Source organism: Vitis riparia, unplaced genomic scaffold (genome assembly GCF_004353265.1).
Source record: "Vitis riparia cultivar Riparia Gloire de Montpellier isolate 1030 unplaced genomic scaffold, EGFV_Vit.rip_1.0 scaffold843_pilon_pilon, whole genome shotgun sequence".
NCBI lineage: Eukaryota > Viridiplantae > Streptophyta > Magnoliopsida > Vitales > Vitaceae > Vitis > Vitis riparia.
The window spans coordinates 6694-32188 of record NW_023269811.1 but is presented as its reverse complement, the minus strand read 5'-3'; the positions used below and the strand labels follow the sequence as shown (position 1 = coordinate 32188).

General features: G+C 35.5%; 3 protein-coding genes and 2 long non-coding RNA genes across 6 annotated transcripts; 4 read left to right on the top strand and 1 right to left on the bottom strand.

Moving 5' to 3' along the window:
* The first annotated feature begins 2016 nt into the window (after positions 1-2016).
* LOC117910771 lies at positions 2017-2743 on the top strand. The gene is made up of 3 exons (XR_004650784.1): positions 2017-2179; positions 2542-2610; positions 2702-2743. It is a non-coding gene; the product is annotated as an uncharacterized LOC117910771 (long non-coding RNA).
* Positions 2744-3587: 844 nt separating this feature from the next.
* On the top strand, positions 3588-4389 carry LOC117910765. Its single transcript, XM_034824917.1, has 4 exons — positions 3588-3660; positions 3759-3905; positions 3998-4123; positions 4216-4389. Exons 1-4 carry the CDS (start codon positions 3658-3660, stop codon positions 4387-4389), a joined length of 450 nt encoding a protein of 149 aa, XP_034680808.1. The 5' UTR covers positions 3588-3657.
* Positions 4390-5199: 810 nt separating this feature from the next.
* LOC117910768 lies at positions 5200-6352 on the top strand. Of its 2 annotated transcripts, XR_004650761.1 has the most exons (5): positions 5200-5238; positions 5488-5580; positions 5703-5843; positions 5923-6023; positions 6122-6352. It is a non-coding gene; the product is annotated as an uncharacterized LOC117910768 (long non-coding RNA). The 2 variants fall into 2 exon arrangements; XR_004650760.1 differs by lacking the exon at positions 5200-5238 and having other exon boundaries at positions 5419-5580.
* A 2990-nt stretch (positions 6353-9342) lies between these two features.
* LOC117910764 (protein FAR1-RELATED SEQUENCE 3-like) lies at positions 9343-9942 on the bottom strand. Its single transcript, XM_034824913.1, has one exon. The coding sequence runs from the start codon at positions 9940-9942 to the stop codon at positions 9343-9345; it is 600 nt and encodes a 199-aa protein (XP_034680804.1).
* Positions 9943-16366: 6424 nt separating this feature from the next.
* Positions 16367-18815, top strand: LOC117910763 (V-type proton ATPase subunit a3-like). The gene is made up of 4 exons (XM_034824912.1): positions 16367-16466; positions 18196-18303; positions 18474-18581; positions 18663-18815. Exons 1-4 carry the CDS (start codon positions 16455-16457, stop codon positions 18813-18815), a joined length of 381 nt encoding a protein of 126 aa, XP_034680803.1. The 5' UTR covers positions 16367-16454.
* Positions 18816-25495: the final 6680 nt, after the last annotated feature.

The following is a 25495-nucleotide window of genomic DNA, read 5'->3' as shown; positions in this document are numbered from 1 at the left end:
ATTTCCTTTTTCTCATTTTTTATGGATATCTAAACAAAATATTTTTTTTCTTTTTTCTTTATAAATTTTCCTTTTTTTTAATTCTTTTTTACTTTACTTTTATTTTTTCTAACTTTCTAAAAATCAAACACTATCTTAAAAAAATAATAATATATACAAAAACAAATACATAAGAGAAAACTCTGAAGAGAATTCTCGATTACAAAAACTATCGGACTACTTAAATAAGTCAATATATGCACAAATAAACTTCCATGGTTTTTAAAATTAATTACGATTAGCAAAAAAAAAAAGAAATTTTACAAAATTTATCCATTAACCCAAATTAATAAGAATTAAATGGTGTAAAACAACTCTCTATTTTTAATTTATTTTATCTCATTATTAAATTTTGATGGAAGTAAAAAGGTGGCATGCAAGAGAACACTGTTTCCATCTCTATTTGTTATAGGGGGAGCGTTCATGCATTCCAAATAAAATATGGAAAATTTAACAATACTTACTGCTAGATTTAAATTAGGCGGTCCAAACCCATTTCAAATAACTAAATAAATAGGGGGTTTAATTTTAATAATTGAGTTTGCCACAAAATATTAGTTTTTGAAAAAGAAAAATAGCTCCTAATGTCTTTTTAATTTTAATAAAATATCTTGCATTGTATTTAATTTACAGAAATAATAAAAAAATAAGAAATATATTGGATTATAATGTTTACTATTAAGATATCATTGTTTCATTTAAGATTTATTTGAAAACTATTCTACAATTTATAATTTAATAGATACATTTTTATTCTTTTTAATAATGATTAAAATATTTAAAATTTTAAATACAAAAATATTACATCATGCTATTAAATATATAATTTTTTTATATAAATTAAATATTACATTAGGGAAATTCTACAATGCCTCCTTCGGTACCATGCCTCCATTTTTTTTTCATCCATTGGATGAAAATGATTAAATCTCAGCCATCCAAATGAAAAAGAAAAAAAAAATGTCAACTGGGTACTTCCCCCTCCCGTTCTCTCCCCCATCTCTCCTCCTTTTCCCCTTTTTCCCCCCAAATTTGCTCTCTTCCCCTCCGTAGCTGGCTGTCTCACGCATCCTCCATAGCCGACTTCCTCAGCTCACCCATTTCCTGCTCTCATCTTTCTTCCCCTCCATAGCTGGTTGTCTCACGCATCCTCCATAGCCGACTTCCTCAGCTCACCCATTTCCCGCTCTCATCTTTCTTCCCCTCCATAGCTGGCTCTCTCACACATCCTCCATAGCCGACTTCCTCAGCTCACCCATTTCCCGCTCTCATCTTTGTTTGCCGACTTCCTCCATGGCTCACCCATTTCCCGCCCCTCCATAGCTAGCTGTCTCACCCATTTCCCGCTCTCATCTTTGTTTGCCGACTTCCTCATCTTTGTTTGCCGACTTCCTCCATAGCTCACCCATTTCCCGCTCTCATCTTTGTTTTCTCTCCCTTTTCCCGTTTTTCTCTCCACTGATTCTCCACAGCTGGGTGAAGACCACGGTCGGCTTCAACCGGGCCAACCTCTTCGAGGGCGACGTCGCAGACCTTATCAAAGACATCTCTACAGCTAGGTGGAGACCACCTTCGCCGTCAACAGGGATCAAAGACGTCTTCACAGGTGGGTGGAGACCACCATCGCCATGAACCGGGCCAACCTCCTCCAAGCCGACGTCTTGACCTCATCAAAGAAGTCTCCCTCAAGGATCGCGAGCTCAGGATTGTGGGCGAGGTCGGTGCCAAGATCCGAGTCTTAGACTTCATTTCTCCCGATGCCCAGGTCAGCTATTTTTTCTGCTAGATTCTTCTTCTCGAAGATTTTATGTAAATTTTCTGAATTTTTGCTTTCTCTCTCCCCTACTCCTGCATTTTGTCTCACGGATAATTTCGGTTCTTTCACACGGAGAATTTTAGTGGAATCTTCATAACCGTTGTGTTTTCTTCACATTTTATATTTTGTTTAAGAGGTGTAAGGGGTTGTTTTCAGGTTCTAAATTTAATGGTTTAAAAACCCGAATTGAAGACGTAGCTGGAAGAAGAAGAAGAGGGCGTGTAGTACTAAGGAAAAGAAAGCTGAAAAGGACACAATTGTTTGTTACTCAAAAGGCGCTTGTATCCTAATTATTTGGCGAGTTCTATATAAAGGGAAAAAAATGTGAGTAGTAATTATGTGTTTTACAATATTGTGTCCATTATATTTCATGTTTTTTGTTAGATTTATGGATTGATTACATTATATAAAAAGAGGGTGGTTAGATTATTGAACATTAAAAAAAATTTATATGTTAATTTTGTCATCATTTTAAATGTAAAGATATTTAGGGAGGATGTTGTAGTTGTAATGGTATTTGTATTTATTTGGCATTTGATTGATTGTAGTAAGATATGAAAATAAAATTTATTGAAATGTGAAAAAAAACTTATGTTGAGATAATGTGGTGGTGAAAGTATGTTTGATTTATTATATCCGAAATCATATTATAAAAATTGACTTAAATGATTTGATTTAATTTTTAGGAGCGAACGCGATGGTCTTGAAGTTGTTAGAAATCCAAAGAGGCCTATCGGCGCTTGGATACATTACTAGTAAGGGAAAATAGAAATATGTAAAATAATATGTTTTTTAATGTATTTTTTGTGGTTGTTATTGTTAAATTTGTTTGAAATTGTTTTGTAGTAACGATCAATTAGCCATGATGAAAGAGAAGGATAAAGGAGTGAAGATAAATGATGATGTAAGGAATAATATTGCTATGTCTAATATAATTACATTTTAAAATTAGAATTTAAATTATGTGACCAATTAATGTAGTTGAGGAAAAAATTGGACAAGAAGTGGAATGCACTTTCAAAAGTAGAAAAAGAAAATTTCATAGCAAAGTCCAAAGAAAGTTCAAAACAATATTCACTTCAAAAGGGTGTTGTTCCAAAGGTAATTTTTTTTTGTAATAAATATTTAATTTCTTTACTTATGTATTTGTTGGAAATTATATTAATGTAAACATGTTTGATGTTTGTGTATCTTTTCAGTTATATCTTCAGACTCGATGCTCCCCCGAGCGAGTGATTAGAGTGATTGAAAAATTAGAACCAAAGCAAAAGGCAGCCATAGAAGAAATAGGATTTGGTAGCCTCTTGCAACTTCGATGTAGGAAAATTGATCATGAGTTATGTCTTTGGTTGATAAATAGTTTTAATCCGAACGCTTATATGTTACAGTTGTATAATACTTGTATCAAATTATCCCCCATTGACGTTGAATTTATTATGGGATTGAGGGCAAGAGGGTTCAAGATTGGCATGAACAAAGATGTTGGCCATAAGAATGATTTATGTAAAAAATATTGTGATAAAAAAGGGCGATTGCCATTAGTGATGTTAGAAAATCAAATTAGGGAGGATAAAGAGAGTGGAAACGATTTTAAAGTTCGTTTTGTATTATTTGTGTTGGGTGCATTATTGTGCCCAACAATGAAGCTTTTTGTGAATCGTTCTTTCTTACATCTTGTGGAAGACATCGATTCAATAAAGAAGATGAATTAGGCAGAATTTGTGTTGTCCTATCTTGTGCACGGGATTGAAGAGTTTAAGAAGAAACGACAAAGTGGGGTTTGCGGTTGCTTATTGTTTTTAATGGTAATGTCCTTGTAATTAATTTACATCATAGTGAATTACGATTTTGTTTTAATATAATTTATGAATTAACTATATATCTATGTCAAATATACTCGTAGTTATTCTACCACGAGCATATATCGTTTGAAGAGAAATTTCTACCGCTATATACTCGACCTTCTCCTCGGATTACTGCTTGGGGAGATGATGAAGTATTGGACAGGAAACGAAGATTGAAAAAACTTGGTGGATATGCGAATGAGAATGTAAGTTATAGTTTTGAAAGTCGTTTACTATTTATTTAAGTTTTTAGTGATTTAAAATCTGATATGTATTATATTTGATGAATATATTGTAGCTCAAAATATGGGTGATAGAAAATGAGATAAGGGATTGCGTTGATGGAAATGCAACGACAATGGCGAGTGAGAATGAGGACGATGAGAAATTTGTAATCAATCTAAACAAAGATGTTATTAAACGAGTAAGTGTTTTACAATATTCTTCGTGACTATCTATATTAGCATTGAACCTTTGTATTATGATGTTATTAATCACGTTCGTATATATCACTAGGTTGATGGTGGGAACTTAATGGAGATGGATAAAACCTTTCAACAATTAAAGACACATCTAATTGATATGGCTTATGGTGCAAGTAGTAGTAGTTGTGATCAAATTTTGGCTAAATTTGAGGAGAATTATACTACAGTGAAAGGTCTCTTCCTTAGTCAAGCGGAAAACCTTTGAGAATGCACGAGGAAGGAACGAAGAATGACATGCTCCATGCGAGAGAAGTTTGGAAGATACGAACAATATGAATGTGAATGAACATTATCTTCACACTTTGTCAAATGAGAAGTTATGCACCGAGGACTTGAATGAAAAGAATGAAGATGCATGTGCTACATCAATTGAAGTGCATATCATTCCAGACAAAATCAAAATATTTTACCACTTCCAATCAAAAGGAGTAGAAGAGATTATGGAAAGGTATGTATCATATAAAAGAAAAAATTATTTTCTTTACAACTACTTAACCATTACATAGTAAATAGATGTATATTAATGGCATTTTCTATTTTAGGAACCATTACGAGCACTATGTGGTTATCCTAATCATGTCATGAAAACACGTTCATCAAGGGAGAGGAAACCAAGTAAATTCAAGGTCTCCCTGTTTGTACACAAATTAAGGAAGATGGTAAAACGTGAAGCATCAGCGGTATAATACAAATAGTTTAATATCATTGTTCTTATTTTTGATACTTAACATATATAGTTAATAATTATGTCTTGTTTTCGAATTAGTCAATCCCCATGTCCATTCGTGAAGACGTGGTGGATACTCAATCATTCAATGTACTTCAATCTCTTGTCGCTGATTATGTTTTCAATAAAGCATTGTCAAAAAGGTTTGTCGCGTCTAGAACATTCATAGATGTGTTGTTACAATTTTAGCCTTCATATGCTTCGAATTTACTCAAGTTTGTTTGAACATATTATTATTTTAGTGAACTTCTTGTTGACTTTGGTCATGAACATGGAGTTCGTGGAGATTTTGAGTGCTTACGTCCTAGACAAAATTTGATGGATGTTGTAAGTACCTACTTCATTTATATCAAATGCATGCTATATTAGTTAAATAAATTTATTGAAGTTATTGTTCAACAACAGGTAATAAATCTAGAAGCCTCAAAGCTAAATTATTTTGAAAGACAATTCATAGGCATACGAAGTATAAGATGCTATCTTCCCACAACATTTTCAGTAAGCTCATATTTCTCTTGTTGTTTACTTACATATTAAGTACAATATACTAATGTTTGTATTATGTTTTCTTATTAGCAAATGATTTTGTGCGGGAGTCCTCATCCTTTTTTCGATAGAAAAACATCCATCGTGAGTAAGTACATTAGCGAATTGGATGATTGCGAGAAGGTTAGTAATTCTTTCTAATGTTTAATTGCATATATGAAATTTAGAATAGATATTGTTTTCACCTATAATATAGTAGATTTTTTGTGCCCCAACTCATATATATTGTTTTTCTAACTTTACAGCTATTTATTCCAATGCATGATGAATGCCCTGGTCATTGGTATCTGTGCGTCATTGACTTCAAAAACTCTCATATCCAAATTTTGGATTCATTATGATCGAAGAATCGAGACAAGTTCCGGTTTCAGAGTGTCAAAACAGTGGTATGCTTTCATGTTTATATTTTTCTTCTATTCTATTTTTTTCTCTTCCATATTTATTAACACTTTCATAATAAATTAGGTTGAATTTTGTCAAACGTTCTTCAAACTGTATGACATAGGGAAAGATGTCTTCCAATTCTCCATTGATTGGGCTCCTTCGATTCCGACCCAAGAGAATGGGTTAGTATGAATACATAACTCACATTACTATTCTTTTTCTGAGGTATAATTAGACAACCATTCAATAAGTTGTTTTGCTTTTCTTTTCTTTTTCTTAGGTGGGACTGTGGAGTGCATGTCATTAGACATATGCAGAGATTCAAAAATGGTGATTCGATGACGAGCTCTGACTTTTGTAATTCTGTTAAAATACGTCGAGAAATAGCATGTGATTTAGTTTTACACGAGGGAAATAGAGAAAAACAAACCATTGTGGCTATTGTTTGTACAAAGACGTCGACACGAGCAATGAAAAAATTATTATTATGATATTTGTTATTTTTCTAATATTTATCATTTCCATCTCCACATATCGTCATGTTTATTGGGAAGTTGTGAGATTCGATGACCATACATTATTAATGATTAAGTCCATTTTATTTGAATATCCAAATACTCTTCTTTCAATATGGTAGGCAAAATGAAATTGTAATATATTGGTATCATTCATGTTCGACATGTGTGCTTTTGTACGCTCTTTAACCTAATCAGATTTGTAAATATTCATTTATCTATGCTAACAATATATAGTTAGTACATTAGTAGACCGGTTGACGAATGACGTTCAGCCCGTAAGAACCAGTCCAACGATTTAGCTAAGTCCACTTTTCATAGGCATACGCATTATGCCTACCGGTTGAGAACATTCCTCATATGGATAATGACCCTATGGATGCAGTGTGAACTCGTTGAGGATTTGTCCCAACCACCTCAAACAATTTTGGATGCAGAATGACCCGGTGTCGGCGTTCAATTGAGTGATTGAAGATTTTTCTAAAGGGAGTGAGCAATTTTTAAAGTTGTGCAAAGCGATTGATCAATGAAGAAATTGTCTCAACCGGTTGACGAATGATTTGACCAGTGGGAACCGGTTCACAAATATAGCAAACTGGTTGAGGAATTTTCTCAATCGGTTGATGGTTTTTTAACCAGTGGCAACCGGGTGAAGATGGGTATCAACCGGTTGAGGAATTTGCTCAACCGATTGAGGGTATTTTTAACTAATGGCAACCGGTCGACGAAACCGGTCGACCGCCTTCATCAACCGGTCGAGGTACTTTTCACCAGTGGCTACCGGTTGAGGAATTTTCCCAACCGGTTGAGAAAATTCCTCAACCGGTAGCCACTAGTGAAAAGTGCCTCGATCGGTTTATGGAGGCGGTCGACCGGTTTCGTCGACCGGTTTCCACTTGCAATGCTATTGTGCAATTTAGGAGTACGACTACCGTCCACAAAAAAGGTATGAGTTGTACCAATAATATTTCACTACGTAAACATTCGGCAAATTACCATTAAGTTCAATTAAAAGGGTTGAAATTGATGGACACTGGCATTACAAATTACCTAACCACGATTTACCCATTTTGAGTAAAATCACTTAATTTACCTATTTCATATGAATTACATCATATTGATTACTTTCCTATAGTTAACTGATAACCACCTAATTGTCAAACTTTAACCACAATTGAATTTAATAAAATCCGCATAATTAACCGTTTTTTAAAAACAAATATAAATGAATCGGTTTCTCCATTTACCAATCATTTTATCACTTGTTATCAATTAAATTATAAATGTAGAGGATATTGCATTCTATCAATCAACTTGACTCTTAATTAAAATTCAAACTTTTCATTAAATAGTTCTGTTAAAAGTACACATTACTGGAAGTGATAACGTCAACTAATAAAAATACTGATTTAATACCTACCATCCCTTACTCCGTTAAGGAATAAAAAAAAGGTTGCATATCCTTTTCATTTGGATATTTGTTTGGATCCCCACCTTGACATGGTGTTGTCATATTTTGTTCATGTTGCTGAAATCCTGCTATCTGCACATGCACATTCCATTGTTTTTTTCAACTGTCCAATTCCATTCCAATTAATTAAACCTAATCATTAAATAATGCATAGCTCAAATTCATGTCAAAAGTGTTTCTTTATTCCCGATCTTACATTATTAAGTTCACCACAATCTATGTACATGTCAGATCGGTCATTCGACAACTGCTCCCCTAACATTCCCTGCATTTTTCAATAATTAAGTGTTGTCAATTATTATTGAATTAGATGTTATCAATGTTTGGAAATTATATAACAAGCCTATTGTACTTACATGTATGGTTGCAAAAATGTCCACTGATGAATTTGTTGAAGGCATCATTTCCATTTGAATGTCACATTGGGAAGACAAATTAGTTTCCTCCTACGTACTCATAATGCCATCAAAACAATTATGTTAGTCCTTTATGTAAGTACAACTACAAAAATTAATCTTAGGGGCAATTTTTTATTGAATATGACATACCATATAACCCGGCTGAGCATTTTGAGGGATTGTAGCTTCTGGACACTTTCGAATTGTGTGACCCACTCTTTTACAACGACTGCATCGTCTTCCCTTTTGAACATTCATTGCCACTTTGCCTGGATTCCCTTTAGTCTTCACAATATTTGGATCACGAACTTGGTTAGTGCCTGTCGCTCCATCTGCTGCTATTTTCTTCCCTTTCAAATTATAGTTATAGAGTTCCTCCATTCTCGCCGTCAAATTTTGTATTTCATTTTTGGCCTCTATAAATGAAGATGACGTATCTGACGCAAAGTAGGAGAGCTTGTTGCACATCGAACTCAATGAACCATATCGTACAAACCGATCCATGTCGTTATCCGTCTCATTCACTGGTACTGATCTTGTATACACCTTTGCTAACTTTGTCCACCTCTTCATAATACATGACTGAGGAATCTCTTCCAAATGCTCCACCTTCATAACCACCACCATGTGGCAACATGGGATGCCAATTGACTCAAACATCATGCATGAGCATTTTAATGTTACAATATCCGGGCAAAATTGTACTTCCCAATTTAAGTTCGGGTGTCTAAACTTGGATAATGTGTATGCCCGCATTGAATGATCACTTACAAGACCTACCACAAAGAATAACTCTGCATTTTTCATCTCCTCACGAAATTTAATAAAAGATTCTTTCGTGTATACCGTCGCAGCATGATTTTCAATTATGGATAGTTTGGTTGAAAGCACTGGTGAAGAATTGTTCGACTCGAACTCTGCCTTTGCCTCGTTTTGCCGTATTCTCATTATGGCTCTATCAAATTGTTGTACAAACTCATACAGTCGCAAGCAATTTTTAAGAATCTATTTAGATATGCATTCATACTCTCACACCTTTGTGTGGTTCTCATCCCTCCAAAGAAATTTCCACGTAAATACGCCTCTGCCCATCTTTTACGTTTCCCATATATCTCGGTCACCCAACGATTCTCATTAAGTCCCAAATTTGCAACCATTTCATGCCAAACCTTTTCAAATTCTTCTTCATTCCCACGCATGAACATGCACCTTGCAAATATGCTTGAGAAGTCCTTAATATGCACATTCGTGAATGCATTTCGTTGCAAATGCCATGAACACAATCGATGACACGTATCGGGTAATACTTTTTAATTGCCTTACGCATAGCTTTATCCCCATCGGTTACAACAGATATGGGTTTCTTATTCATCATTGCCTCAAGAAATGTCTCCAACACCCATTCATATGTCCCAACACTTTCATCTATCAATAACGCACAACCAAATACAACAGTTTGGTGGTGATGATTAACACCGACCAACACTACTAGAGGCTTTTTATAGGCATTTGTCCTATAGGTTGTGTCAAATGCTAGGACATCTCCAAAACACGCATAATCCATTCGAGCAGTTGAATCAGCCCAAAACAAATTTGCTAGTCGACTTTCTTCATCAATGTTGAATTTATAAAAAAATGAAGAATCCATTTCTGCCTTTCCACACAAATAAGCCAATGCCGCTTCTGCATCACCGTCTTTAATTTCACTTCTACGCATTGCATCAACGTGATTGTATATATCTTTTTGTGTGAAACCGACGTGCTCATGTCCCCCTGATTGTTTGACCATATAGTCCATAATTTGTGTGGTTTTAACACCTACTTTACGCAAAACATCAACTTGTGCCTTATCTGGATTACTTACTGTTCGATGAGACCGAAGGAATTGTCTGTTGATAGCATCGACCAAATTATGATTATGATCTCCTATAAATTCCTTTACAATCCACTTTCCATCTTTCCTATTCAAGCCTACACGAAATGCAGCTTCACATCCAACTCTAGTCAACGATCGTGGCTCACGCTGTCGGTTGTCATTCTCAATAAACTTTGTCGCTCGATGTCCTTCTTTGGAACACTATTATATCTCCATTCTTGTCTCGCTTCAAATCATCTTTTCGAATACTAAATCCGGTTAGTTTTGCTAACATGTTGTAAAATGTTTCGGCCTCGTCTATGCAAGCAAATTGCATTTTGCATACTTTTTCCACTGAAATACCCTTCAACACTTTCTCTTCCCAACCGTTTCACCCAGCTTGTAAGTTCCACCTGTATATGCATCGTCATTGACAACGTCCTCCGCTTTCACTTCAAACTCCTGCTTGATTGTTTTCTCCATCACCGATTGCATCACCTACATTTCATAAATTATGTCAAAAAGTGTCTCCATAATACCTTAACAAATTATCCTATCACTGTCATATTGATTGATATATCATTTACGATAAAGTCCACATAGGATATTTAAAAATATGGGTCTTACGCATTTACCTTTTCAATGTTTTCATTTGACAATATGCCACATATAAGCCCAGGCCCAAGAATCAACATTAATAAAAACTATAACATATCCATTATATTATTTAATCTCACCTGAAAATTTAGTTACGAAAGCATATTTCTTATGTGTTTGTTTTACCCACTCTCTTAAAAAAACTAAGGCTTCCAAGAAAATAGGGTAAATATAATAAATAGGTTATGCAAATGAAAATTTATAATTTAATGGATTCTAAATATTTTATTTTTATATACTACTTCAAATTCATTATTAGTTAAATATGATTATTTGTTACACATTCAATTTCTCTCTATATGTATAAAATGAAGTTGATATTATTAACTATATGTACAATGCATAGCATAATTACTATAATAAAGTCATATAGTATATTTTAAAAATGTATCAAAATATTGTAATATTTTTCACAATACTTTATTTTCTTAAATATATCCTCTAAATAAAAAACAAACATATTAATTATTGTGGGGATCAAACAATTTGGAACATTCAAGGAGGAAGTGGTCCAACCATTGGAACATACAAGAAAGCAAACAAGTGGTCCTAACGCTCCATAAACCAACAAATCTCATATTCCTAACTGTTATATTATATTTGTAAAAACAAGTTTCACTTTTCCTTAATTCTCTTTTGTAGTACATTTAATTTTTTTTTTGTTTAAGTACAATTCTTCAACATAATTGAAATGATCAAATAATGAGGTCTATGGGATTTGTCGTTATGTTTTCCCTTCTTTGTCGTACTTTTAAAATACATTACGCTAGGCTTGTCCCAATAAGTATCTAGAAAAAAAAAAAAATTGTTGTTTTTAAATATTTTAGGTTATGTATGGTTCCTAAAAAGTACTAAGAAAGTGAGAAAATCTAACGTACATGTGAAATTCTAACGGTGAAAAATCCTCAACATGAGGAATTTTCAACGGTTGAGGATTTTTTAACCAGTGGCTACTTGAGATTCTCACGTTAAATTCTCAACCGTAGCCACTGTGAAATTTCTGACGGTTGATTGAGGGTCGCGGTTTTGACGTTTCACTTTCCTTAATTCTCTTTTGTAGTACATTTAATTTTTGTTTTGCTTAGTACATTCTTCAACATAATTGAAATGATCAATAATGAGGTCTATGGATTTGTCGTTATGTTTTCCTTCTTTGTCGTACTTTTAAAATACTTACGTAGGCTTGTCCAACAAGTATCTAGAAAAAAAAAAAATTGTTGTTTTTAAATATTTTAGGTTATGTATGGTTCCTAAAAAGTACTAAGAAAAGACAAATTATTTTGGAATATTTAGTTGTTTTATGACAAATTATTAAAGCAAACAATATATGGCTTAAAATTAAATACAAACTTACGTATTTTAAAATTATTTAATCTATATATAAATGCATTAAAAAAAGTCAAATGAGTATGAACTAGTAAATTAGATTGAAGATATACCAAAATCAGATACGTCATCCATTCTCAAGTTTGTTAATGGAAGTTCGCATAAGCAATTCGACCGGTTTCAATTGGGTCGACCTATTGGTGTTTATTTTAAAAAATTTCCCACTTTCCAGTGTCTACTTGCTGAGGAAACATTCAAACCGGTTGAGAAATAATTCAACCAGTTGAGAAATTATTCCACCGGTATACACTGCACACGTGTGTATTTCCCCATGAATTCACCATTTTAAAAGTCATTTCATGCAAAATAGTAACAAAGTAAGTTAGACAATCACAATCCACACTTTTTAAAATCATTACATATTATTACATTACCTGTTATTAGGGTTTAGAAATAATTTCCCCATCACTTCGAAAGTATAGGCAATTCAGTTTTATACAAAATTTTATGGCTTTTGTATATCAAATCTTTATGAAGTTCATGATCATACCTTCAAAAAGGAAAGTGCAAGTGACCTCCAGCTTCACCTCCAAAATTGTCTTCCGGATGTGTTTTTTGTAAGCTATGCTCTACTTTATAGAAGACCACATTCACTCTCTAGACTCCTTAGAGTATGTTGCCTCCCAAATATATACTAACTTTTATATGTGGTTGTTGCATGAAGTTATTGCATATTTTAATATGTTGCCACATGTAGCAAAACAACCACCATGATGGTACATTTGGTGGTTGAAGGTTGCCTTTTTTGCATAATTTGTTAGGTGACATTAAATACAACATTTATAGGCAAGAGGGAAATCAGCCTAATGTGGATTATTACACCCATTTCAATTGATATATGTTTAACTTAACAAAATATAAAGTGGAGATTTGGCTTTGATTGATAATATTTACATATCTTAATGTTCTTTCATAAATTTATTGTCTTTATGTTTTCGTACCATTTCATACATAGTATAGAGTTTCATCAATTCACGTGCTGTATATGTAATTAAGGCATCATACTATATCCTATATATGAGAAAGGTTACTTAATTAAACTTAATTACTTAATTGAGGTATGTTAGGATATCATACTTATGACAAATTTTAATAAATTCAGTTACATTAATTTAATTAATTACCATGCTATATCGTACTTATTCGAAATGCTTGTCATACAACGATAAATTAATTTAAATGCCCATATCTTAGTATATGGTTGTTATGCTAAATTTCACTATATTACCTAGACTATATTTGAATAAAATCCTCATACTATATCCTAGTTATGAGATACGTTACTTAATTACACTTAGTTACTTAAATGAGTTATGTTACAATATCATACTTATGACAAATTTTTAATAAATTCATATCCATTACTTTATTTAACTTATCATGCTATATCGTAGTTATTGAAAATGTTTGTCTTAGAACCATAAATAATTGAAAAATTCCTATCGTAGTATATGGTTGTTATTATACATTTTAATGTATTAACCTAACTATATTTTAATAAAATTATCATACTACATCCTAGTTATGAGAAATGTTAGTTAATTATTCTATATTACTACAAAGTAAGTTCTCATATTATATTCTCCTTAATTTAAATTTGTTATAAAAAAACCTCTTGTACTATTATTAAGGTATATCCAAACATTTTTCTATACAATCAATTATACATTAAATTAATTCGATTTGGAAACTTTAAAATCAATATGGTTGCAAAGTAATTTTTAATATATCTAAAATGAGAACTTATTTAAAATGTAGGAATTGATAAGCTACAGGTTAATTTCCTATCAAACAATAAACTACAAGTTCATTACACTAAATAGGAAGGTCGACCGTCCCTCAACCATTCCCATTCCTCCTCCTTCTTCTTCATCTTCACGAAATACCCATGTGGCAACCGATCTTCCATCCCTGAACCCCTCCGTGGTCTACTTCATTCTCGTCCATTTCCACAAATCCCTCTACCCCAAACCAACCGGCATGGCTCCAAAACGAGCTGCGGCCATGGGTCCAAAATGAGGTCCGGCCGAACCCACCTCCACCGGCAGCAAAGGAAAGACAAGGGAGGAAGCACAAATGGCTGGGACCAAAGGCAAGAGATCCAACCCACAACGGAGCATCGGCAGTAAACAGAAGCAAACCGACGAACCACTACACCTCAGTAACAAAGGGAAACGACCGGTCGTTGAAGAAAGTTTTGAGATTCGAAAAAAGGCCACCTTTGATCGATCTTCGTTCACAACCCCACAGCTAGCCCAACGATTTCATCTTCACTTTGCGAATCGACCGTAATCCCGAGTAGGAACATTGATTTTGCAAAGCTCAGTTATTTCCATTTCGATGTGCTTTTCGCGAGAATGGGTTGGCTTCCTATTGTCTCCGTCAAAGAGTTCCTTTATCCCAAGGTTGTCAAATGTTTCTACTCCAATATGACATTCGAAGATGAAGGACCCATTACTACCACGATTAACGGTGTACGGATCGTTTTTGATGTTGCTGAACTATGTAAGATTTTAGAGATTCCAAATGAAGGGGTTTGTTTGTATGAAGCTAAGAAGTGGCCAAGGGTGGAAGGTTTCAAACCTGCTGAAGCTATACAGAGGCTTTGTGGTTACTCGAGATCTAGTAGACCAACTTCCCATTTGTTGACTGTGTTGAGTCGTATCCTACAGCACATGATCTCGTACATTTTCATCCCTAAAGGAGGGCACCGAGATGATGTATCTTTCTTGGAGGCTTTTTTGGTTGACAGCATTCTTACAGAAAGAAAGGTTAATATTGGTTACATAATTTTCCAACATATGAAAGCATGTTCAATCAGCGAAGATTCAGTTCTCCCCTATGGCATGTTTATCACAAAGATTGTCAAATACTTCAATGTCAATTTGCGCAATGAGACAGACGGGAAAAAACTCAAATCATTTGATACATATGATTGGGCTTCACTTCGGCGCATGCATTTTGTTTGGAAGAAAGATGGTTCATGGGCAAGGAAGTCTTCCGTTCCCCCCTCAGAGGTTGATGTGTCTTCAGACAATGGGTCCTCCGAGGGTGAAGAATACGAAGATCAAGATGTAGAGGGAATAACTTCTGAAAAAGCAAATGTCACACGAATACCGTCAAAAGGTGGTGTAAGAGCTAGGGCGGATGCAAATCATCGTTCACTAATTGGACCGGACGACTCAGAGGCATCAGATAACCTCAATGCCCAGATTAGCTCCCTTCGTACCCGCTTGGAGGAGATTGTATTAACCAATGACCGACGTTTGACATCTCTGGAGAATCGCATTGATGGTTTACACGAGGAAGTGAAGGAGGGTATGCAAGTTATACGAGGCCAGCATGATGAGATGATGGTCTTCTTGCGATCCCACTTCCCGCTTCATGGACCAGACCATATATGACCCCTTCTACAATTTGTACTATTTTGATAGTTATTAAACTTTCATTCTGTTTTTGGACATTTGGCTAATATAAATGACCTTTTGTAATTATGACTTCTCGTATTACTTATGGATGTAGTGATCGGCCATTCACATAAATGGCGTAAATGTATTCGTTCACTTCTGATGATGGTATATGGATGATGTATTTTCTTCTACATGTATATATTATATCTAGCTTATTTTGTTTATAGCTCTTGATATATAGGTTATTTTCATCTCTTTAAACCTTCTTCTGTAGATTTAAAAATGTTGGTGGACATCACCTAATTTAGGTTCCCATTTGGGTGCCATGAATATTTTTGTGTTTTAAATATTGATTCTGTAATCCATGGTTTCGGATGCCAAAAGGAAGGTTATGACTATTACCATCAAAAGCATAGAAGAATCATGCGTTAGGAAGGTTATATTGAGAATTGGTTCCTCGTAAAACGCATGTATTCTCCTCCCTTGCTCTAAGCTACTATAATGTCTACGAATATGGTCAGCCTACTATATTTATTTTGTCTTAAAACTTGGGCCGTTTCAACCGGTTGAGGCAATGCAATGGAAGGGTAGCAGTTTGGTTTGCTATCGGTAGCTTGCCATTTTTGCGTTTGGAAAAAAAAATTTTGTTTCAACCGGTCGAGATAATGCATCAACCGGTTGAAAGTTGTTTTGCTACCGGTAGCCACTGGACATTTTGGGTGGTGCATCAAGAAATGACCAGTGTCTACCGGTCGAGTGCACATGTCAACCGGTTGCAAGTAACCGGTCGACCGGTTACTCATTGCTGTATTTGTGGTTTTCTACTGTGGAGAAAAAGTGAAGAACAAAATTCTTAAGATATGTGATGCTTTTGGAGCAAATCGCTACTCTTTTCCTGAAGACCTTGGAAAACAAGCTCAAATGATCACTGAGGTATGCATAAACTCTGAGAGGTTATGTAGATTACATATCTGTGTATGAATTGAGAATTATTCCTTTAATTTGATATTCTAACTTCAGATCAACAAGAATAGTCAATCAACTGACAAAGGACCAGTTTACACTAAAAGTGGTTTTATTTCTAGTTAGGATTAAAACTTAGTCTTGCTAGAAGATTAAATGACTTGATGGTCCAGTTGTAACGAATTTCCACCATTTTTATGCATGCCTGTTAGTGCTGGTTGGAGTTAATATTGCTCATTAGTCAATAAAAATTGCTGTAGAGACACTTCTAAGTTCTAACTAACTGGGGGATGATTAAAATTAGGGAGCGAGTGAGCTGGTTTGACTGTGGATTAGAGGGTGATTGGTAGATCAACTTAATGACTTAAAGTGACTTAATAACTTAATTTTAAGTTATCAAGTAGATTAAACACATTTGCTAAAATAACTTAATATCACAACTTAAAAGTTAAAAATGATTTTAAGTATTAATTCAAAATAGTTAACTTATTCTTAATCCCAATTTTTTTTTTTTTTTTTGTCTTATTTGCCCACATCTATGACTTTAAATTCATAATTCACTTTTTCTAGTAAATATTTTAAGCTTATCTTACAAATCTATAATACTTTTAAGTATAGATGTTTAATAAACAAATTTATTGCTTAAAATTAATGAAAATAAATATTAGTTAAATTTTTTAATTATAAACATTAATTACAACTAACGGGGTAAATATGTCAATTCAATAACTTAAAATAAATTTTAAGTTAATTTTACCAAACAACTTAATACTTAAAATAACAAATAAGTAATAAGTTTTAAATTAACAGCTTAAAAACAATTTAATCTAAAGTTAACTTAAGTCATTAAGTAATAATTATTAAGTTTTACCAAGCACCCACTTAATTATCTATTTGACTTTTGGAGTGATGTACTCTTCCCATAGCATCATTCTCAGCAAATTCAGGACAATCATTTCATAGCAGGTGGTTCTGACACTTTCAAACCTACAATAATGAAGCAGTATTATGGTAAAAATCATAGCATGTACCACATGATATGGTCTTCGCATGATCCTCACCTCATTTAAATTCAGGATGATCATCTGATGGCAGTTGGTCTACTACTATCAAGTATCAGCCTAGAAAGGTGAAGCTGTACTACTGAACACACATGTACATATTATGACATTTTATTGATATGGGCACAAGAAGGACATAAATTAATTTGTGGTTCATGGGTTTTCCTGGTTTTTTTACTCAAGGATGAGTAAGAAAGGATGGTCTTTACTGGAATAGTGGAATTCAAATGCACATCATATTCCCTTGAAAAGTATCATGCATAGGCAAGCATGCCTATGATTAAGAATATGTTGCTTTCTCTTTGTGCATTCTCATGATATTCTTACTATCATGAGTTCATTTTCTTTTCTCAGGTATCTATTCTGTGCATTGAGATCTCTTTTCTTCAGTCAAAATAGTTGAATTATGTGCAATGACATCTCTTTTCTTGTCAATAGACATGCCACATCAATTTCATTCATGCTACACTACAAACTCCTTTTTCCTTGTATTATTCATCAATATTTGTCTCTTTTCATATTACATTGCAGTTCTTTGGAGATTGCCTTATTACATTCCTTGTATCTTTCTGTGTTTCTTATGTAACATTTCGACCTTTATGATTTGAAATGATATCTATATCCACTTCAAATTTTAGGTTTCAGGAAGACTGTCAGAGCTAAACACCACAATAGATGTTGGACTGTTGCACCGTGGCAATTTGTTACAGACCATAGGCGATCAATTTGAGCAGTGGAACCTTTTGGTTGGTCTATTTTACTTGATGGAATTTTAATTTTGTAGTTGATGTAGCATGGACAAATGTATTTCTGTGCTTACCTAAAAGTCAAATACTTCATCTTAAATTCATAGATGCAGGATTGCGATTTATTGAAATTATTTTCAGTCATTGATATGGTTCTTTTTAACCTTAAGGTGAGGAAGGAAAAATCCATCTACCATACTCTAAACATGCTTAGCATTGATGTAACGAAAAAATGTCTTGTAGCAGAGGGGTGGAGTCCCACTTTTGCAACAAAACAGGTAGTTTGCCTTCATTGCATGGATGTTTTGATGGGATGGTTGTGATCCAACATGAACATATTCTGGACCTGATTTGTGCAGATTCAGGATGCATTGCAGCGGGCAACATTTGACTCCAACTCACAAGTTGGAGCCATTTTCCAGGTTTTGCATACGATAGAGTCGCCACCAACTTATTTCCGCACAAACAAATTTACTTCTGCTTTTCAGAAATTGTTGATGCATATGGCTTAGTTCCACTCAGATTGTTTTTACTGCTTCTTTATTAGTGAAGGTAACAATTATGCATTAATAATGCATGTGCATGAGAATATCAGGAGTACTACTACCAAGCAAACCCTGTCCTAACCCTTTGGGATTGTCTCCATGATCCTGTTTTTCCATTACATTTAAGGATAACGTCAGGGTGGTTTGGGGACTGGGCCAGCCTAATCATAACCTTTTTTAAACTGCTAACATGTGCCAATATGGTATTAGAATAGAGAAGGCGATGGAGTAGGCTGGGGGGCCTTCTAAGGAATTTTTTAGTTTTTAATTTTCCAATTAACCACATAAATGGCATACAAGACTGATTGTAGTGTACATAACAGGTTAAGCTGGCATGGAGAAGGTCCTTATAAGCCTATTTGTTGTCTAAAATAATCAATGTGTGAACATTTTGAACCATTGAACCCTGCTTTATAAAATTGGGACACCTCCTTTTAATTGAAAAGGCATGTAAAATGTACGACATTAACCTATTTCTGATGATGTTTCCTTGTAAATATGAGGCTCCTAACATTCAAAGAAGTCTACATTGCTTGTAATATTAAACATAATATGAACCTGTAATAGTCCTTACTAGTTGCCTTGGTATTTCTTTGCTCTTCTATGTTACATGTAAAGGTTGTAGACGTCAAGGAGTCTACATTAAACCTCTAAAGTATTTATATTAAACTACTTTTAAGTTAAGAACTAAACCACTTTTAAGTTAAATATCATTGATAAATAGTGTTAGTATATTCAATAAATATAAATTACCCAATTTTTTTATTCTCTAATAGTTACCAATCGGTCGAGAAAATGGATCAACTGGTAGCAAAACAACTTGCTACCGGTAGCCACTGGTCATTTTGGGTGGTGCATCAAGAAATGACCAGTGTCTACCGGTCGAGTGCACAGCTCAACCGGTTGCAGAAAACCGGTCGACCGGTTACTCATTAATACAATAGGGTGCTATATGGTTGCCTGCTTGCATAAATTATCGTACTAAGTTTTCGCCCTCATTTTCCTTATTAAAACCATTCTTGAGTTACTATTTCAAATCGATTTTTGGCACAATTAGATCATCTCAAAATAATTTGTGTAACTTGTGAATTTAGGTAATGGAAGTTCCTTAAAAGAGACTTCAGATTGACCTCCTCTCGTTGGTGCTGCCTCCCTTGGGCTCATGGGCCTCGTTGGTGTAACTGTGGACAAATTTGTGGAGTTCTTGGGTTATGTAGTAGAAATTTGGTATGTGGGGTGTTGAAGATTCTTTTGGCCTTTTATTCCAGTAAAATGCATGAAATCGATTTTGATCCATGATTGTATAAAGAGGGATCCAAGCATAGCATTGGTTATGGTTTTCAACTAATCAATATATTTATAGAAAGAGATGTATAAAGTTTCTTGTCGTAGTTTATTATTGATTAACTAGCAATAACTCTAGAAGGTAGCATATAAACTTTCTGTTTCTATAATTTATCAGCATCTTGTATACATTTTCTCAAGGCAGTAGCTCCAGTAAAATGCAAATAACAAAAAATATCATGAATAGTTGGGTATTAGTCTTTGTTTTAGATATTTGGATTCCATAAAGGGAAAAAAAATGGGTAACTTCATTTATTGGAACTGGTGCCACTCGGCTTGTGTATATACTACAAAGACCTTTGCATGCCTGAAGTTAAAATTGAATAGATTCATATTAGTCCACTTACAACACTATCAGCAACATGGGTACTAATAATATCAAATCATCAATTTCTCCAGTAACAGAGAATGGCAATGTGTGTGTGTGTGTGTGTGTGTGTGTGTGAGAGAGAGAGAGAGAGAGAGAGATAGAGAGAGAGGACACCTCATTCATGTCACACTGCTTATCAGCTTCAATATAAATCAAACCCTTTACATGGTCAACAGAAAAAGCAGATGTTATCTGCAGCTGAGTTCCTAGTGACTGCAAGTCAACGTACTTATGCATAAGACATAAAGCTGAAAGCCTCTCCCGTCCAACTTACAACCAAGATATTCTTCAGGTCAACTCAAACAAAAGAAAGGAGCGCAAAAGATGAGGGATTGCTCAAGGCATTCGAAATTCAGATCTCAAATTATTAAACATTGTACCATGCACTTGACTTTCCATATCATTGGATCCTTAATACAAGGGATAAGGGAGTCTCTTTGAGCTGATCTTTTCGTCTCATAATCATCTTCAGCATAGGTAACAAATTTAGAACCATCCTTGTAACGTTCTTCTAGCATCTTTTCAAGTTCTTCCTCACTTAGCTCATCTTCTTTGGGGAAAAATGGAAGGTTATGGGCTTTTCTAGGTTCGTTCTTAATTTTTAGCCCTGTATTGAATTCATCCTCCAAGAAATCTGTTCCCCGAGACGGAAAAACAGAATTATCAATCTATATAACACATTGATAGGATGAAGTAGTGCAAGACAAACCAAAATTATCCCCTACCGTAACAAGGAAACATGATGACTAAACATCAGCACATCCACTAATTATTATTTTTTTATATACGTAAGAAATTGTATTAAAAAGGCGCGAAAAGAGAGCAATGTAAAACACGAAGAATCAATTGATAAAAATATCATATCATATATATATGGAAATCTCACATGTACAATAAGATAGATATGACATTGATAACAATGACATGCATGAGAGACTCCTAGATCCTATAGATCCTAGATCCTAGATCCTATAAATATCTCCCCCTTTAGCAACATAAAAAAGAAACGAAGGGGGATCCCAAACACACTCAAGGCTGAGGAGGTGGTGGTGGAAACACAGAACGTAGGTAAGCCATCATCTCCTCGTGCTGACTCTCCTGGCGGCTCTCAAGCCGCTCAATCCTCTCTACGAGATGCTCAAACTGAGAGGTGAAGGCGGCCTCAGACTGATCGATGTGATCCTCTATGGAAGAAAAATGGGTATCATGCACTACGGCTAAGTCCTCCATACGGGTCCCAAGAGAGCTGATCTGTGCTGATAAGTCCATCCAGGGTGGATAATCAGGAGCATGAGGAGCCTGAGATGGTAGCTCGGTAAATGATGGCTGAGATGAAGGGCCTACTGTGAAGGACGGCTCAGTCATCATAGGCTCGGATAAGGTAGCCTCAAAATGAATCCCCTCTGACTGATATGGAGGCGGAATGTCAACATCGGGCCCTCTCTGCTCAAAGTCCCTCTGAGGGTCCAACCCATCCTCCATCTCTCTGATCTCGGCCTCCTCCTCTACTCTAGGGTGTATCTGATCATGTCCCCGAGCCTATCGCTCGGCTTTCCTAACCCAGGAGCCATCGGGTGCCTTCTCGAACTTCATGCGCCCTAGAGACTGCGCATCATACGTGTCATAAGTGGTGGGGGCCTCAAAATCTATCTCTCTACTCAAGTCGATCCCGGCATCCTTGAAAGCACGGGTAAGGAATCGGCCGTACGGGAGTACACGTGTCGAGCTCTCGACACAAGAGATCATGTGCATCATCATAAGGTAGCCAACATGAATCCGTCTCCCGGTGAGGATCGAGTCAACAATGAAAGCCTCGAGATAGGAGACCTCGTCTCGATGTCCTCCACGTGGCAAGAGAATCGAACAAATCATATGGTGAAGGACTCAGCTAGTCACTGTCAAGCTGTGTGCCGATGGTTTTCCCATCCCCTGAGGATCGGCAAGTGTGCACAACCTCTGAACAGCCTCTCTAGGCTCAAATCCCGACACAGTGGGCCACGTCTTGGCCTCATAAACACGGAGTCCAACCGAAGGGCTGTCGAGAATGTGGCAGATGCTCTCGGGACTCAAACGGATCTCAACGCCTCTCACAATGGATAATACGGGTCCTCCAACCTCGTAGGTTGCCCGAGAATAGAAAGCCCGTACCAGAGTCGGGAAGACAGGCTCAGAGATCGTCACTACGGGCAGCCATCCCATCCGTCCGAACAACCCCTCAAAGCCAAAGTGCTGAAGTTGGGAGAAATTGACACTTCTCCCTGGGATGACTTTCCTCTGAGCAAATTTTTGCTTATAGCGCTGATAGTCCTCATTCGAACTGAAGAGTGCCGTGTCAAACCTCGCCTTTCGGTGAGCCTCCGTCTGCTCGGGCTGAGATGGCTCAACAGGACGCTTGCTCTGAGCCCTGGAAGTGCTCGTCTCTCTCCGTGGTGCCATCAATGAAGTGAAAGAGGTGAAGAAGGAGTCCAAACAGGGAATGAAAGCAAAGAGGAAGATGCAACCACAAACCCGAAACCCTTGACGCCTGGAGATGCAGCTGAATAGCCCTCACACGCGCGGTGAAGAGAAGAGACGCTTTGAAGAGGTGAAACCCTGGGTTGCAAACCAATACCCTAGCCCAAATCCGTCCCAAAATGAAGTCCCCAGAATGCAAACGGTCCGAAATCTGGCCAAAAACTATTCTGGAAGCAAGGATATGAAGGGGCGGGAAGCTCTGGATGCGAAAATGGGAGAAATGAAGCGCGCAGGGGCCGTTTTAAATTTTGTGTCCCGACTAACCGGTCGACCGGTTACCCAACCGATCGACCGTCTGGTCAGCGCTATTATCTTTGTAAAAAAGGGGAAAAAAAGTATAATTTGATATTATTATTGTAACATCTACAAAATTTAATAAAATAAAGTTATTAAATTAAATAATTTAAACTATAAATATTAGAAAAATATTAAATTGGATTTAGATTAGGTTTGGGTTGTTCGAATTTTTATTTGTATTTCAGCTTAATTAAGTTTGGGAAAAAAAATTTGTACCCTAAGATTATAAATAATTGTCGAACCTTATCCAAACTAAGGTTGGCTTAAGATGAAAGATATTTACAAGTAAACTAAAAGAGGTAATTGAACCCAAAGAACAATTGAATCTTCAAAATCCTTGCAATCAGAAGCCATATCACATACCTAAATGATAACAAAATGATGTATGTAAACCGGTCGACCGGTTATCTTCTACCGGTTGGCTACTTATCTCAACCGGTAGCCACTGCCTCTTTTAGTTGCTGCATTGTCAAAGGGGCAGTGGCTACCGGTTGAGATAAGTAGGCAACCGGTAGAATATAACCGGTCGACCGGTTTACATACATCATTTTGTAAGTTGTAATTTGTTTGGATTCCTCCATAGATTCGTGTATTGATGGGCCATTTGGTATTTTGCTACATGTAATTGCTCTTTCTTTAAAGGGACATCATTTCGGTTTGCCTTTTGAAAGCAATGTATGCCATAAGCTAATAACAGTTATTTGGTTTATATCTTTCTTACCTTTTGTTGCAATTGGAACTGTTTTGAGATTAACACGGTTTTATCTTATATTTCTAATTTTGCATGAGGCAAGCCTAACTATTCCACTATTCTCACCTGTTCTTGTCCCAACTTGACCATGACTCTCGGCTCTAATATCAATTGTTGGATCAGGGGTTTTGATCATCTCATTCGAAAAACCTATAGGCATCCGGTTAATATAGGCCAAACTTTTTATAGCACTCAACATCATACCACATAAGTTTGTTTTAAGAGTTTTGGGTGATCTATCCCTAAAGTGATGTTGCTGCCTCTTAACATGATGCTCTCATGACTTGAATCATAATCCTTGACTCTGATATGAATTCTAGGATCATGGAAGTCAATTGCTATCCAGAAGTTAACTTTTTATTAACATTTAACATCATATCCTATAGATTGTTCTAAGAGTTGTCATTTGAATGATCCATTCTCAAGTTCAAAAGTGACTTTGTTGCACCCAACAAAACTGATAAAAAAATGAACCGAATTTGAAAATTACGCAACTAGAGATTGATTAGAGTATGATATAAGCCTTGTTGGCTGATCCCTTAACCTTGACCGTCATCCAGAATGGTTACAACAAGCATCAACACAGATTAATCTATGCGTTGTTGAGGAAATTTCTAACCTCAACAAAATGCCTTATGAATTGGTCTTGTAGAGTTTATTAAGGTAGCTTCCGGTCAAAATAGTTCATAGACTTTAAAAATATACTTCAGGGGCATTGACAATGTCAAAAATATACTTCAAACATGGCTAATAACTTTTCCAAACCTTTCTGCATTGAATTTTAAGATTTTCATTCCCTAAAAGTTGTTCGACTCTTGTAGAAGTCTGACTTTTCCAAATTGAACTGAATTTCTCCATTTTCTTTTCTTGGGATTCCATAATTTCATAGAGAAATTGGATATACAAGGAACCGTTCTCTAGCAGCAAGGTAGCAAAAACTATACAACTCTGCACAAATTCAGTGTGTGTTCCATGGTGGTGCCACATGTTTTCTGTAGCATGCAACTGGGCGATGGTACAGGCCCTTTGCAATATGGCCAAGCTTCCCTGCTCTCAGATCTCAAACAATGGGAACAGAGCATAGGGGGTGTATGGGCATTTGAGGTAGGGTTGTCCAACAATGATGTAATAACAAGTGGAGTTTGCTCATTCTTGCTCTTGATTAACTCCATTTACCATAAACTTAAATCAAATTTAAATGTCAAATAATTCTGCCGATCTAATTCTTTCTAAGGTTAGATTCAACTTGCCTAAAAAATCACTAAAAAACAATTTGTAATAAATGGTCTTGGTAGATATTGACCGTTATCAACTTAAGGCTTGCATGGCTTGAAAACACATCTATATATGATTAAAAGGAGATCTCTACAT

Excerpts from the sequence above, each read along its gene's own strand:
- LOC117910765 (XM_034824917.1), top strand. Across the intron at positions 3,906-3,997 it reads GTGGATATGCGAATGAGAAT|CTCAAAATATGGGTGATAGA; the intron begins GTAAGTTATAGT and ends AATATATTGTAG. Across the intron at positions 4,124-4,215 it reads ACAAAGATGTTATTAAACGA|GTTGATGGTGGGAACTTAAT; the intron begins GTAAGTGTTTTA and ends ATATATCACTAG.
- LOC117910764 (XM_034824913.1), bottom strand. The coding sequence starts at position 9,942 with ATGCGTAGAAGTGAAATTAAAGACGGTGATGCAGAAGCGGCATTGGCT.
- LOC117910763 (XM_034824912.1), top strand. Across the intron at positions 18,304-18,473 it reads TTGAGCAGTGGAACCTTTTG|GTGAGGAAGGAAAAATCCAT; the intron begins GTTGGTCTATTT and ends TTTAACCTTAAG. Across the intron at positions 18,582-18,662 it reads CCACTTTTGCAACAAAACAG|ATTCAGGATGCATTGCAGCG; the intron begins GTAGTTTGCCTT and ends TGATTTGTGCAG.